The 16586-nt window shown below is 39.3% G+C and overlaps 1 protein-coding gene across 1 annotated transcript in view; it reads right to left on the reverse strand.

Annotated features, from left to right (window-relative positions):
- Nucleotides 1–16586, reverse strand: part of KDM7A (lysine demethylase 7A) — an 82589-nt gene that overhangs the window by 11305 nt on the left and 54698 nt on the right. Inside the window, exons 10-17 of the mRNA XM_047095729.1 lie at nt 15075–15166; nt 12518–12607; nt 5089–5298; nt 3463–3587; nt 3095–3249; nt 1775–1872; nt 1137–1285; nt 575–783 (exon numbers count right to left, since the gene is read on the reverse strand). Of these exons, the coding sequence (XP_046951685.1) occupies nt 575–783; nt 1137–1285; nt 1775–1872; nt 3095–3249; nt 3463–3587; nt 5089–5298; nt 12518–12607; nt 15075–15166 (1128 nt within the window). The remainder of the gene's footprint in view (nt 1–574; nt 784–1136; nt 1286–1774; nt 1873–3094; nt 3250–3462; nt 3588–5088; nt 5299–12517; nt 12608–15074; nt 15167–16586) is intronic.

Below are 16586 nucleotides of genomic sequence, written 5' to 3' on the forward strand. Positions count from 1 at the left end.
TTCTACAACAGGAATTTCATTTTAATGTGGTACCGTCTTCTCCACCCGTCTTCCTCAGACTTTCGGTAGACAAAATCTTCACCCAAGGCACAGAGAACAAAAACACTACATGACATCACTAATACTGTCACTGAGTCTTCTCTTCCCCAGTACTTCTTTTTCAAGTAGGAGAGAGAATATTCTCAACCAGAAAGAGATCAAAACTTGTTTCCCCTCCCATGAAAGCAAAGAGGGTTGATGGTTCAAGCTAGCAGACCATGTGAGATGCCTCAACATTCTTTCCACTCTGAACAGCTTAGGAAAGGGAAGCAGTACTAACTATCTTGCAACAGAACTGGTAGGATTATGCCAGTGAACATGATTCTCCAGCCATTAATTTACACTTTGAGTTCTTATACTTGCATCTTGTATACATCAACATTATGTATTTTTTGGCCAATAAGCGTAACACCATCTCCAACTAAAGATGTCCGATCAACAGTTCTTCTTCATAATCTTTAACTGCAGCTAGGATTACAGAGCTATTAGTTGGGGGAGGCATGTTACATTTTAGAGACTAATTTATGTTTCTTACCACATTCCACTGGTTTATCACAGCGATACACCTGTCTGACCTCATGGTTACTGCTGTGGCAGCCGCTGGGATCCCGGAGAGAGTCTCTTTCACCATTGCAGTCTGTGCTTTGTATCTGCCTTTGTAAACATGTGGAATAGTGCAACCCTGCCATAGACAGCATGCCCTGAATCGCTTCTTCCTCTGTGCTCGTCGAGGTAGGACATTCCCTAAAGAGAAGGTAAGTAAAAGGACAAGAGTTTATTTATTCTTTTGACACTTTTTGGTAAAATTTAAAATAAAAAAATGTTTTCATATAATTTATATCACAATGTAATAACACTACTACCATCAATAAGCCTAACTTTTTTTTGAGAGAGAGCACACATACACATGAACAGGGGAGGGGCAGAGAGAGAGGGAGAGAGAGGGAGAGAGAGGGAGAGAGAGAATCTCCAGCAGGCTCCATGCCTAGCACAGAACCTGACACAGGATTCAATCCTACGACGTGAAATCATGACCTGAGCTGAAATCAAGAGTCAGACACTTAACCGACTGAGCCACCCAGGCACCCCAAGCCTACCTTTTAACTGGAATTTCATTCCTAGATGGCTTCTGGCCCTTTTGAACAAAGTTCCTCATCACAGTAGAGTCCTCCTTGAAGTTTGATGTTATTTCTTGTTTCTTTTCATCACCTGAACTTTCAGACTCTTCAGTGGTAAAATTATTTTTCTGAGATAATAAATAATTAAATGGAAGCAAATAATGTAAGAAATCTGAGTAAGTCTGTACTAACCAAAAACACTTTATCAGTCTAGGCAAAGTCAGAATCTTAATTATCATGGAATTATTTCTGTATTTCATATGACAGCTGAAGTTTCTAGCAATTACAGTATGTAACTCCTTAGTGCAAAAACATACAGTACAGGATTTCTTTAAAGTAAAATGAAACATAACCTATGAGAAATATAAGAACAGTATTTCCACCCACCCTTTCTAAAACGAGACAAAAGCCACATATATCAAATGTAAATAGTCTGTGACTGGGGGTATGTGTGCACGTGCATGTGTGTAATCACCATTACAGGGAAGACCGGGTGCCACAAAGGTCATGGAGACAGGCTTTGGGAAAAGCTGTCATTTACTTTCCTCGTAGGTGAAGGAAAGTAGGTGTTCATCTTTCCATCAAAGATTGCAGTAGTCACAGGGGTTTGGGCATACCAGTGCAGTGCAGTCAGGTCCAGAGTCTTCTGAATCAGAAATATCAGAATATTCTGATGATCGATTCCTGAGTTCTGATTTCACACTTGTAAAAAACCCTACAAAGGAAAAGGAAGAGGGAAAAAGGAAAGTCAGTGGAAGCTTATGAGAAGGTGGTACCTGAAGTTGGTCCAGCCTCCAGGTCTATCTCGACTGCCCCGCTCTCCCCTTTTCCACTGCTTTCATTTTGTTCATTTCTTTCTTCCCCCAGAGACTTTCTCCCTAATTGACCATGATACAGACTGAACTGTACTCTTAAAACGTTTGTGGCATTTACTGAACATGATGATATAGTCCTCATTTGCGTGGAAATTTTGTATTTCTTTCCAGAAAAAAACCTCCGACGCTAAAATTAGCTACAAGATGCTTTTCACTTTCCCTTTTGCATTCTTTCTTTCACTCAACAAAAAACAAAAAGATAACTCTCCTAAACCGAAAAAGCATTCACGTGGATGGCGAATTCAAGAAGTGTGAAAACCAGGCTTTGCCACTGCCCTTCTCTCCCACGTGGCATCACCACATGACAACTGTCTGCTAATCCCACCGATGAGCTGCCTTCCCCCTGGCGTGTGAACACATGCACAGCCACACCAAATTTACTTGGAATTAGCAGGAACTGACGTATCCAAAACGGACTTGATGTTAATTTTTTTGTCATTATCAAAATACTTAACTACTTTTTAAAATAGAAGCGTACACAGAGGCTCTGAAAAATGCTAAGAAATGAAGACTTCATTCAAACAAGAACGATCTCAAGAAGGAGGAAGTGTTACCATTTGTCATGCTGACAGTAACCAAGCAGAGGTCGTCCTGTCAACAGGCAATCAAATAAAACAATATATGGATTACTAACAGCTTCAGACCAGCCAACTGTACTGCCTCCTAATTCTGAAAACCATATACATGTTAGCTAAAATTATTTATGAGGCTGTATTAAACTGGTGACTATTTTATTATTTGGAGTAGAGGCCCATAAAACGCACAGGCTTTCATGTGACTCTTGCTAAAAAATGTCACTAGACAAAGGTGTCACTGACCAGCACGTATCCTTGTCACTAAAAATGCCTTCCCTGTGCATTACACCTCACTTGGCATCCGCACCCACATTTCCCCGATGGACAAACTACTAGGAAACACTTCAGATTTCTCAAAAGAGTATTAGGGACACGACAATTTTCAATCCTGCCACGAATTTAAGAATCTTAAAGTTAGCAAGATACTTTACACATTATCACATTGGTAATAAGCACACCTTTAAAGCGACCATTAAAACAAACATACTGTTAAGTGGTTTTTGAGATTCTTCATTCTCCACCCCCTCTATTCCTGAACTCTCTTCCATCTTCATTTTGGCCTTTTTTGTCCTTCTCTTGTCCTCTTCATTTTCACTATCTGCTGTATAAAGACTTGGATCTGCAAAGGGCTGTCTCTCATCCCTGTACATGGAGGGAAAAGTGACCAAGTCACAAAACAGTGCAACGATGCAGCCAAATAGTATACCCTCTCCCCTAATTTACAGTCGGAGTGGAAAACCGAGATGCTTTCCCTGTATTTGAGTCAGGCGTGCAATAATATGGACTAGGGATTAAATGAACACAGGGAATCCACCGAAAACTCATCTGTATGACACTGTGATCTACTTTACATACTTAATTATCCTTCCATTTGTCAGCAATAATCGTAGATCATTATCTTTTGCTCTCCATTCAGGTACCGTGGAAGATGGCTGGAGATGTTTGTTAAATTTTCCATTCAGTTTAGAGCTCAAGATGTCCTTAAAGTATAAAAACAGAATTGAACTTAGCATCTGCCCTCAAACATGCCTGGCTGACAAAAGAAATGCAGTATACTGCTACCTTCCTCCACGGCCCTGAATCCCAAATTGTGCTAGGCAGCCCCCTAGGCCAGGGGATACACAACGTGTGGCACTAAAGCTATGTGGTTCCTAAAACCAAAGCATAAATATGGTTTATCTTTCTGTAGGGCCATTGACAATAAAACACATTCTATAAAGCAGAATGTAAAATTTACATAAAGTGAATTTAAAGACATTTCACTCTTGCGGAAAGCTGAAAAGCTAGAAAAGCAGTGCCTTAATGTATTTTAATTCTCATTTCCTTGCTTCTTCCTGCGAAGCACTAGTCCCTCCCAGTCATCCTATCCTTGACCTAATCTCTAGTCTTCCCAAGAGGCACCATCAGCAACTCACAGACCACCACCCTGCCATCACGAGGGACAAAGGCCGCTGTGTGACATAAAAGAACAACAGTAGCTGGTTTTTAATAGAGAGTATTTCCTTTTGGTGGTGATTTTTTTCTTTAGTAATAAATAGAACCTTCCATAATAAGCTACGTCTTTTCCAGAGGGCTATCGGTTAAAAAGGTTTAGAACAACAAAAGCTTAAAATAGTATCAATACAATTACATAAAAATGTAAAATATTTGTTACAATTCCTACGGAACTTCTTTAAATATTTTAAGTCAGAAGTACTTCTTTCTTATTCATTTTAAATTATTCCTATCCTTTACTTAAGATGTAAATTGATGGGTGATCTGCATCTCATCACAAACTCATTACCATGTTTTACAAAGGTCCGCCCTCTCCCCTTTGTCCATTGTGCCAGCATTTCTCTGACAGTTTCTCTGGGTTTATTCTGACCGTCTTCCTGTCCAACAGTCCCCCATGCTGGTGCTGTTGAGTCAGGGACAGGCTTTCTGCAATTGCCTTTCCCTCTGTTTCCTCAAATCTTTGTATCCACCTGACTTCTTCCAGTGTTTGCCAGCTCAAATGCCACCCCACCTGAGAGGCCCTCTGACGGCCCCAGCTAAAGTAGCCAGCCACGCACCAGGCCCTTTATTCTCTTGCTCTACTGTTCTGGCTTCCTTTATAATACTTGTTATCTGAAATTACAGCATTGTAGTATATGCCTCATGTTCCATCCTTCCAACTTGAGCTAGGATGGAAGCCACACGATAGCAGAGACTTAAGTTTCGCTCACTCCAGTAGCTTTTTCAGAGCCTAGAAGAGCACAGGGCATTTGGTAAACAATAAACATGTCCGTAGATAAATGAGATCTATTCATCCTACTTCTACACCGCTGCCTACAAAGCTGAATGAAGCCTGTTCCCTGTCATAAGCATCAGTACTGTTGACCCCTACAACGCTAAGCAAAGATTAGAAAACAAGAATGGCCACACTCTTCTTTTTATGACCCTTCTAAAGAACTTGCAGGAACAGCCAAGTCTCTTTCTGTAACAATGAAACATAATACTTGCCTCTTCCCACGGACACATCTCTAACCTTCTGAGGACCTCCCTTGTATGGAGCTCTAGGATGTCTAGATTAGAAGGAGTTCGGACATTATGATCTCGAAGTTTCCTCATCTTTCGTCGGGAATGATATGGGGAAGTTGCTTCATTTGAGGATCGTGAAACTGGACACACAGTAGGAATTCCCTGAGATTTAACTGGTTTGCCATTTTCCTCCTTTAAGAATTAAATTCAGAGTGTTTTTATGACAAGGCCACCATATATACCTGACTAAATAGCCACAAAAACATTTTAGAAAACAAAAACCATTCAGTTCGATCATGTAAAAAACAAAGACCAAATCATAACACTCCTAAGACTCAACATAAGCTTTGCTGAGACCATTATTCCCCTCACTCCCCCATGTAATATACTGTGAATGTATTTCTTTGATTTCAAATACCATTTTGAAAGCTGGGTTGTGTTCCACCGTATAGATATAGCATAATTTATTGACCTAATACCCACTGGTAGTTATTACAGGCTGCTTCCAGTTCTTTCCTATGATAAGCATTTTTTCACACATACATATTTGCATAAATCAGCAACTGTTTTTTAAACCAAAGTCACCCATCTATGTAGTTTTAACAATTAACTCTATAAAACGTATCATGAAAAGCAGTTGTCTCCTCTTCCCCATCCCTGATTCCCATTCTCTTGAGGTAACCACTTGCAAATTTCTTTTTATTGTAGTGACATCCACGTGATTTTGCACCACATATATGGTAATATATACGTAACTTACCATTTTAACATTTTTAAGCGTACAGTTCGTGGCAGTAAGTACAGTCACATTGTGATGCAACCATCACCACCATCCACCTCCAGAACTTCTTAATCTTCCCAAACTTAAACTCTGTACCCATCAAATACAGTAACTCCCCATTCCTCCTCAGCACCAGCCCCTGGCAATCACCATTCTACTTTCTCAATGAATTTGACTGTTCTCGGAACTTCATGTAAGTGGAACCACACAACAGTAGTATCTTTGTGACTGGCTTATTTCACTGAACACGGTATCTTTTTTTTTTATAATTTTTTTTTCCAACGTTTATTTATTTTTGGGACAGAGAGAGACAGAGCATGAATGGGGGAGGGGCAGAGAGAGAGGGAGACACAGAATCGGAAACAGGCTCCAGGCTCTGAGCCATCAGCCCAGAGCCCGACGCGGGGCTCGAACTCACGGACCGCGAGATCGTGACCTGGCTGAAGTCGGACGCTTAACCGACTGCGCCACCCAGGCGCCCCTCACTGAACACGGTATCTTGAAGGTTCATCCACAGTGTGGCATGTGTCAGAATTCCCTTCTTTCTCAAGGCTGGGTAACAGTCCCCGGTGTGTATGTGATGTCTATACCACTCTTTGTTCACCCATCCATCCATGATGGACAGCTGGGCTGCTTCCACCTTTGGGCTGCGTAAATGATGCTACTATGAGCGTGCATGAAAACCCTGCTTTCAATCCTTGGGGACATATACCCAGCACTTCCAACTCTTGTAGCTGTTTTGGTGCTGGTGGTGTTGTTTGTTCAGTTATTTGCCCACAAATTTCTAATCATGTTATTTCTTGATTTTTCAAGAAAAGAAACACTTTTCAAGAAACACTTTTCAAAAAGAAACACTTTTCAAGAAAAGAAGCACTTTTCAAAAAAGAAACACTTTTTTAAAGTGTTATTTCTTGATTTTTCAGCTTTAGATATTACTGAATTCCTACTACGCAAGATGAAGTTTTAATCCTTGTACACTTTTCCTAAATGTACACATATTTCCTCTTCCTTCAGTAAACTGGACTCAGTGAAAATTACTTACGACTGAGGGCCACGACTTATTACATTTCCTTTCTTTTACATCCTTTGACTTTCCCTTGAATTTATATTTGTCTCACCCTCTGCTTTGTTTTCTATGTACTTATCACTAACTGATCTCAAAATTCTCCACTGGAAGAATATTCAAACACATTAGGTAATCTATCAATTTTATATTTTTCTTTAGTGACATGCCTCCTGGACAGGAACACCAGCTAAAGTACAAGATGTTCAGCTAAATTTGAATTTCAGATTAACAACCAATATAGAGCCCTTCATTCTCCTGATCCATCCTTGGCTGGTTGCTCATCAAAAACCCTTCCTGACCTGCCACTTAAAACTGCAACCCCCACCCACTTAAAACTGCAACCCCCACCACCATCTCTGGCTGTCACTCTCTATCTTTTCCCCTTCTTTATTTTTCTTGATAGCACTTGTTAATTCCGGATACATTAAAGTATTTATGGCTAACCTCTTCCTACTCAGCTCCATATGGGCACGGCCTCTGTTTTCTTCAGTGTTCTATACCCATCTTAGATGGACACAGCACACAGTAGGTATTCTGTGTTTGTTGGAAGAATTCCGGAGCTGCTCCTTTTGTTGGTGTTATTTACTTCCTCTCTTTTGGAACAGCACCTAAGAGTTTCCTGAGAAGGGGTACATGGGAGGCAAACCTTTTGAAATCCTGCCTCTTTGTCATCTTTATTTTAAAGTATGGCTGGCTGAATACAGACTTTTGTAGGCTGACATTGCTCCCATCACCCTCTTCCCCCAGAATGTTAAAAGACTTTGCTTCACTGTCTTCTAGTTCTACAGTGTCACTGTTGAGCAGTCTGATATTATTCTGATTCCTAATGCGTTATTTCCTAACGCTTTTTAGAATCTACTCCGTTACATGTATTCTAAAATGTGACCACTACGGGCCTTGGCATAGGTCTTTTCTCACCTAGTGTACTCAGCACTCTGTAGGGTCTCAATCTAGGAACTTGTGTCCTTGAATTCTAAAACATTTTCTTGGATTATTCCTCTGATAATCTCCTTATTTTCTACGTTATCTCTTTCTGGACTTTCTATTATTTTGATGGTGACTATGTAAAATGACCTTCTAATTGTCCTGTCCTATTTGGCCTTTTTAAATTTAATTTTATTTTTTAACTTTATGGCAGATTTTTCCCAACTTTATCTTCCAGTGATTTTGCTAAATATTATTTCTATTATATTTCTAATTTCCAAGAACCCCTTTCCTTTCTTCTTTAAATATTCTTTGTTATAGCCACCTGTTCTTTTCTCATGGAAGCAATATTTATTTACTCTCTTCTCTCGAAGATATCAATTATATTTGGGTTTGGGCCTAAAGATTTGTTTGTTTATTGGTTGTTGTTTCCTTCAAATACTTTTTTTTTTTCTTTTTCTCTTTTATTTTTTGTCTTTGCCTTCAAAACTCTTCTTGGTTCTCCATGCATTTTAAAAGAAAAAGCATTTATTTCTTTATTTAAAAAAAAAATGTTTTTTAAATGTTTATTTTTGAAGGAGAGAGAGAGAGGGAGACACAGAATCCGAAGCAGGCTCCAGGCCCTGAGCTGTCAGCACAGAGCCCGACGTGGGGCTTGAACTCATGGACCGCGAGATCATGACCTGAGTCGAAGTCGGATGCCCAACCGAGCCACCCATACACCCCAAAAGAGAAAGCATAATTAAAAAGCTAATTGGTTTCAAGAAATTGTGGCAAGAGAACTAGATAAATATGTAGGGGGAAAATAACGCCTTAATTTACCTTATGCTATACATGAAAATTCAAGATTGCCCATGTACCCAAATGTAAAAGCTTCCAGGAAAAAAGAAAGTACCTTCAAATCTTGGGGTGGACAAAGATTTCTTAGAGTGGACACACAAAAAATATTATAAAAGAAAACAAATTTATAAATTGGACTTCTTCAAAATTAAAAATTTCTGCTCATAAAAAGACACTATTAAGAGAATGAAAAGATAAGCCACAGGCTGTGGGTAAATATTCACTATATTCATCATATATGAACACAGGCATGCCAAAGGACAAAGAACTTGTGTCTAAGAGCGGCGCCTGGGGGGCTCAGTCGGTTAAGCCTCCGACTCTTGATTTCAGCTCAGGTCATGGTCCCAGGCCATGGAATCAAGCCCCACATCAGGTTCCACGTTGAGCCTGGAGCCTGCTTGGAATTCTCTCTCTTCCTCTCTCTGCCCTTCCCCCAAATAAATAAATTTTATTTATAATAAATAAACATTTTTTAAAAAGAACTTGTGTCCTCTCAAAATAAATAAACATTAAAAAAAAAAGAATTTGTGTCCAAGATATATAATGAACTCCTACTAATCAATAATAAAAACAATATAATTTCTTAAATGGGCAAAAACTTCCAACAGATACTTCATAAGAAAAGATATATAAACAGCCATGTACAAGAAAAGGCGCTCAACATCATTAGTCGTCAGGAAAATGCAAATTAACACCACAATGAAACAGTATTTCATATCTCTGGGAAAGCAAAAATTAAAAAGACAGAAAACCCCAAATATATAGCAAGAATATGGAACAACTACAAGTCCTATACCTTAGTGGTGACAGTGGCACAACCACTTTGGAAAACGGTCTGACAGATTCTTATAAGGTGGAAATTCACTTACCTCACCATATGACTTGATAACTCTACTCCCAGGTACTTACCCTCCCCCTCAAATGAAAACATATATTTACCACAAAAAGACATACAACGTTGTTTATAACAGTTTAATTCATACCGACCACATCCATATGTAACCCAAATATCCATCAACAGAAGAATGGAAAGCAAATCATGGTATATTCATTCAATGAAATACCACTCGGCAACCACAAAAGAGCTACTGGCTGATGCAACAACACGGATGAATCTCAAAAGCATTAAGTTGAAAGAAGCCAGACACAAAAATAGTATGCACTACATGGTCGCCTTTATTTGAAATTCAAGAACAGGCAAACTAATTCATGATGAGAGCCACAGAGGTCTGAATGGTGGTGGCTTTTAATAGTCAGATTATATTGGGGAGAAAGGACTTTCTGGGATGACAAAAATGATTTCTATATCTCAGTTGCAGTACTGGTTACACAACTGCCTGTTTTTGTCAAAACTCGAACTGTACTTTTATGATCTGTGCATTTTACTGTATGTAAAAAGAAAAAAGCTAATTGGGAGCTCTGTGTAAGTAGGGCTTTGTCAATTGGTGGGTTTCACTGTAGGAAGCTGCCTGAGTTGTTCCATTCAGGAAGGTTCCAAACGGTCACTATCAGCGGCTCTTCTTCCTGGCCTGGGAGGTATAGGCCAGGGTGCCAGCGTTTGGAGAGTCGGGTGGAAAAAGAATCATTCACTGTAGACTGTCACTTAATCCCCTTGTTTTCAGTATGTACCCACGTCCCTCAGCTGGGTTCAGTGTCCCCAAGTCCAATCTCAAGTCCAACCTTGCAGACCACTAAATCCCTAGTTTTCTACATGTGTTAAGACAGGGATTTGGAGATTAATTCATTTCTTAAACAGACCTGTAATCAATCCTGTTCTCAATCCCACCTCCACTCTGATATTCAGAGGGTCCTAGCTCCCTAATTCCCGAGCTTTTTGAAGGTTCTCCTGTACAAGTAAGACCTGCTTCTGGGCTTCACCCACTGCCCACACAGATTTTGGCTCTCTCAAGCTTGTTAAATTGGTGGTCACTTGTATACTTCTTTCCAGCTTCCAAAATCATGCTGGAGTTCATTTCTATTATTCTCCTTGTCTTCAGGAATATCGTTTTTATTCTTTTACTATCATTTTGGCTCCAAGAGGTGAGAGCAATAAGTAGGTATGGTCAACATGCCAAGTTTAATTAGAATCCTCTTCTTTACTGGATTAAGTGCAAGTGCTCAGCTAAGGGATATGCCACTTAGAAAGCGCAAGCTAATTTACACTTCCTGACCAGCAGGACAAGAATACAGAATTTTATCTTTGCCAATTAGATGAACGATCATTTGGAATCATAAATTATTTGGCAAAATATGGCTGAATACTTTTTCACATACTGAGAATCTTTTTCATATTTTTATTGGATTGGCCATTTCTATTTCTTCTTTAGTGAGATACCTGTTTATTTTCTTGGCACATTTTTCTACAGTCATTTTGCTGCCTTCTATACTCTCAACCCTCCAATTTAAACAACAACAACAACAACAACAACAACAACAACAGCACTTTGCTGGCTATTTTTGCCCAATTATTCTTCCAGATAGATCTCACCATTTTAAATTTGTAATATCAATTTGGAATTGACATATTTCAGAAATGACATTTATTCAATTGTTATTTTACCTCCCTTACTAAAGATTTATAGTTTTTTTATTCATATAGACCCACACCTTTCTTTCTTTAAAAATCTTTTAAATGTTTATTTATTTTCAAAAGAGAGAGAGCGAGCGAGAACAAGCATGCACTTGAGTGGGGAAGGGGCACAGAGGCAGGGGACAGAGGATCTGAAGCAGGCTCTGCACTGACAGCAGAGAGCACAATGCAGGTCTCAAACTTGGGAACTATGAGGTCATGACCTGAGCCAAAGTCAGATGCTCAACCAACTGACGCACCCAGGTGCCCCTAGACCCACATCTCCTTTCTTACTGAGTTTATTCTTAGTTTTGGTTATCACACATGAGATTTATGCATTTATGTATCTACACATATATTTAAGATTATATATGTGACTCTTGATTTCAAAATCTATCTCTATGCATAAATAAATAAAATCTTTTTATTGCAATTACCACCACTCTTTAAAAGCGGAAAATATTTTTCCACTGTATCGGAACACATTGAGAATTATATAAAATATTCTATCCGAGGATATTAAACACAGCATTTCATTGTTTCTTAGATGTATACCTCTTTCCATTCCCCAAACACAGCCTGAATCTAAGCTGTTAAATTACCACTTAGCCTCCATTCCTCCACTTAATTTCCTTTCACTTCGAGCGAGACACTAACAGAACCACCTTGTTGAAGAATTACTTTAATTAAAATTCCCTTTAATACCGAAAATAGTTTTCTAATTAAACAATTAAAACAACGAATCTCAGATTTTTATGGGCTTTTATCAAGGGGGGGTTTACCAACCCAAGTTGCTCTAATACTTCAGTCACGTGGGTCTCCTTGCCTTTCCCCACCAGTAGCATCCCTCTTTCCCAACGAGCCTGACCTGGCTCAACTCACCTGACTTTTTTCTCTTCCTCTAATTACTTAACACATACTCATCTCTGCATAGCAGAAAGGAATGGGATCTGAAATTTTTTTTATTTTGTATTTTTTTATTCTTGGAGTAAGCTGAAGAAATTCAAGTAACCTGGTAACCACTTCTTTATTTCTTCATTATGATATAATACTCTAAATTTCTCTGTAGAAGCTTGGAAGCCTGAGAACCTGAGACTCCTTCCAAGACACAGCTCATTCTATTTCATCTAAGAGTATAAGTGCTTTCCAATGTTTGTAATGTCACGGTAGCTGCGTTTGCTTCTCAAAGCAGACAGTAACCAAGCATTCAGTTGACAGTTTCTACTCTTACCTCTATTGCGCGAATTACTTTTGAAAGTTCTTTAATAAGATGTCCAGGTCTGACGTTGTCTGGGATCTCAAAGGCATGTTCAGATACAAGCTGGATTCGGATTAACAAAGATAAGACAACCAAAGTTATTTACACTTTAATAAGTGAAAACTAATTTACTAAACAAATTTTGGATTCTCTAAGCGAAATACTAATAAGCCAGGTCTCAGAGTTCACAGAGTTGCTTTAATACTCTTTAAGGAGAGCCTTATTAGCATGAAATCCTCTTAGCTCAAGTTAAAGATGGACTATCTTACAGTGAGTTTTGCTTTACACTGAGAAGTAACCTTGTACTCTATCCCTCAAAGCCCACTGTAATTCTAACTACTACTATAATTAGTAAAGTTAAGTCTAGCATTTAATTCATAGTATATAAGGATTTGTAAGTAGGAACACAGGGACTAAAATAATCCTATTTCCTATAGGAGGTCTAATCTGAATAAGTTTTTGAAACTTCTTTTCTAATTTAATAGGAAAAAGATTGCATCAGTAGGACAGACGCATTGCTGAGAAACCCCATCTATCCAACTGCAAACTACTGCCATAATTTCTTATGTCTGTTTCTAAATCTTAACTGTTGTTAAGAACATTTTGATTCTTCAGATGCATTTGATAAACCAGTTTTTACTTTTGCTTTACATCTTCTCCTTGGTTTTAGCATAACTTGTTAAAACAAACTAGGAACAACAGTAACCGCAAGTGCTAACTATGTGCCAGGCAAGGTACTGCACTGTTAAGCGCTTGAGGGTGTTAACTCATTCATCCTTTCACCAACGCTATGACAGAGCTAGTACTATTCTCACTTTACATTTGAGGGAAAGAATGCACAGGGGTTCGCTAGTTTATTAGTAGCATAGCTGAGATTTGAGTCCAAACACCTGACTCCGGAGTCCATGCTCCCGACCACTAGACTAAGCTGCCTCTCATCCTAGAGCAAGGTTAACAGGCGGTTAAACGCAAACATCATGCTTTTAAAAGAGCACTTCGAATGTGATGAATTAACAGGATTTATTATTAATGAATTTCACTGTACACCAAAATCACTTACAAAGTTTGTTAAAAACAGAGGTTCAGATCCCACCACCAATCTATTTAATCAGTATCTCTTAGGGAGGATCCAGGGAGTTTGTTTTTAGGGAGCTCTAAAGGCGATTCTGACAAATACGGGAGTTTGAGAAGAACTTATCTCAAGTCTTCAGCAGGAAACAAATTACACAGTTTTTGCCACATATCCTTTATTTTGTTATGATATGGTTGTACGGTTTTGTAATCTGTTTACACTTTTATGTGTCATCTAGACGATGACGTCCCTGACAGGGGAAGACACAACTTTCTCTTTCCTGAATGCTTCCACAGTGCCTTGCTCTAGAGGGTATATAGCGATGATAATACAGTGAAAAGAAGTGAAAAAAAATTATTGGAAGGGTAACCTATTAATTATTGTCTCCAGTATCTCTTTTTTTTTTTTAATTTTTTTTTTCAACGTTTATTTATTTTTGGGACAGAGAGAGACAGAGCATGAATGGGGAAGGGGCAGAGAGAGAGGGAGACACAGAATCAGAAACAGGCTCCAGGCTCTGAGCCATCAGCCCAGAGCCTGATGTGGGTCCAGTATCTCTTAAGAGCAGAATTTTTATTTCAAGTAGGCATTCAAAAAATTAATATGGGAATGTATTTTCATCAGCTCACATATATATCACTTATTAAAGAGTTGCATGTCAAGTTACAGAGGGGAATAAAGATGGCAAGTCCCTGTTCTTCAAAAGCTCATAAACCTAGTGAAGGGGATGTGAATATGTTACTTTACAGACATTACTTTGAAGTCCACTGGCATAAGAAAGATGCTACTAAGCATAAGGGTAGGACACACAGCTTCCAATTGGGGAGCTGGGATGACCTCTTGGAGGCAGCAGGACTCCAATGCAAACAGACCACATTTTAGTGAAAATGGAAGCTCCTGCTTGAACCTTGACCTCCCTTTTCCTTCATTTTTACAGAAGTCTAGCAGATGGATAAGAGTACTTTGCGATTACAGAGCCCCAGCTTTAGTCCAAGACCCTCCGGTATTCTTGGGCAAGTCATATACAACTCTTTGAACCTCAGCTTCTCCATATGTAAGACAGGGATAAGGAGAGCATCACAGCCTCACAGAGTTGCTCTGAGAGCTAAATGGGATTATGGATATAAAGACTAAGCACAGCGATTAGCACACGATACGAGTTCAAAGTTATTTATTATCGTTCTGTATCTACATGTTCTTTTCTTAGCATCTTAAATATATTTGAATTATTTTCTTTTCAGGCTAAAGATTAAAGAAGTACTTAGGTACTCTATCCTCATCAACGTAAACACAAGCCAGGACATCTGTGCACCACGTATGATAAAACGCACGTTGTACTGAAAGCGTCCATTCCCTTGACCACGCCACTCAAAGTGCTGCCGCGGCAGCATCGGGACTCGCGCTTTGGATCTTGCCATAGAAACAGAAGCCATCGTTTCCCCAAAGAAAACTACTTACTTCTTTCTTCATCCATAATTTTAAAGCAGCATGCAGTGCCTTCACTCCCTGTACCAGGTACGTTTGAGGCTGGAAACCGTCTTCTCTCAGCTCTGTGGGAAGGGAAGTGGAGCGGGGAAGGGAGTTACAACGGAGAAAAGGGCTAACTTCAGACGCTGAGCAACCACCGACTATCAGAGTGCGTTAACTTCCAAGTTACCAGAGAGGAAAAAAGTGAAACAAAAGGCAAGAAAGAAAAAGAAATGGAATTACATTTAAGCATAGTTGTACTAGGTGCTCCAGGCAAAAAGAAGCTCACACAGTGCTGAGGAAGAGACAAATCATGAAATAATGTCATATGGATCGACTCACGTGAACTCTAAAAACAGAAAACATTGTGCTATTTTATCACTTGTGACAGAGGTGATAAAACGGAAGAAAAGGATTATCACAAAAGTCAGGACAGTGGTTCTCTCTAGAAGGGAAGGTGGGGGAGCGGTGGGAAAAATAACTGGACGTTTCAAACGTCTTGGCAAGGCTGTTTATGCTCTCCAGGTGAGCCTTGTAATTATTTAAACTGTTAAGCTCGTGCACTCTACACAGTCAGCGTGTGTTGTCTACACAGTCAGCTATAGGCATGACATATTTCATGATTATAAAGATAAACACACCACACACACATGCGCATACCTTTTCCGAGTCTTTAAACCAAACTAATTATCTAAAACTCACACAAAATGTATTCTATTTATGTATGATATGGTCTAAAATTTGGGTAAGGTGAACCAAAAGCAAAAGGTTTTACTTCTGTCCAGTGGCTAATTTAGTTACACAAGTCCAAAATTAGTTCATTGCTGTATTATTACTGACACTAAACACAATTAAGTTTCATACAATCTATCCTCATTTTACCCATCATATAAGCCTAATAACAGTCTGAGAGCTGGTAAGTAACAGGCCCCGATGGCAAGTTAAAAGGTCAGGGGTGAAAGAACATAATGTGGGGTGACAAGACCACCATTCCCGCTTCCAGGATTGAATGCCTAGGATGATGAGCAATTGGTACAACGGCCACTTGGCCCCAGACTTAGTGGGATTTGATGGCCTCGCTCGTGTTGCCGGCTATCCTATCCCATACTGATCCTGTACTGATGAAATAAAAATATTTAAAAACTTGAGCTACCAATATCCGTTTATAGTAAATCTTTTTAAGTCTTTAATGTACAGGGCCATGTTTTCAATCAGACCTCTGTATTTCTGAACTCTCAATGGCCTGAAACAAAGGCTAAATCAATATTCTAAGCAATTTGCTGTTTGTGGGTGCAAGAGGAACAGCAAGATTTTGTCTTTCAGATAAATTTTTTAATTTGTTCCAAAAAGTTGATTGATGAACCTCTCTTGGACATTAGGAAAAAATACCACTTGAGGCGCCTGGGTGACTCAAATGGTTAAGCGTCCTACTTTGGCTCAGGTCATGATCTTGCAGTCCGCAGGTTCGAGCCCCACACTGGGCTCTCTGCTGTCAGCATGGAG

The sequence above is a fragment of the Lynx rufus genome, unplaced genomic scaffold (genome assembly GCF_022079265.1).
Source record: "Lynx rufus isolate CCGP_SWC_20201006 ecotype Redwood Valley unplaced genomic scaffold, mLynRuf1.p SCAF_4, whole genome shotgun sequence".
Taxonomy (NCBI): Eukaryota; Metazoa; Chordata; class Mammalia; order Carnivora; family Felidae; genus Lynx; species Lynx rufus.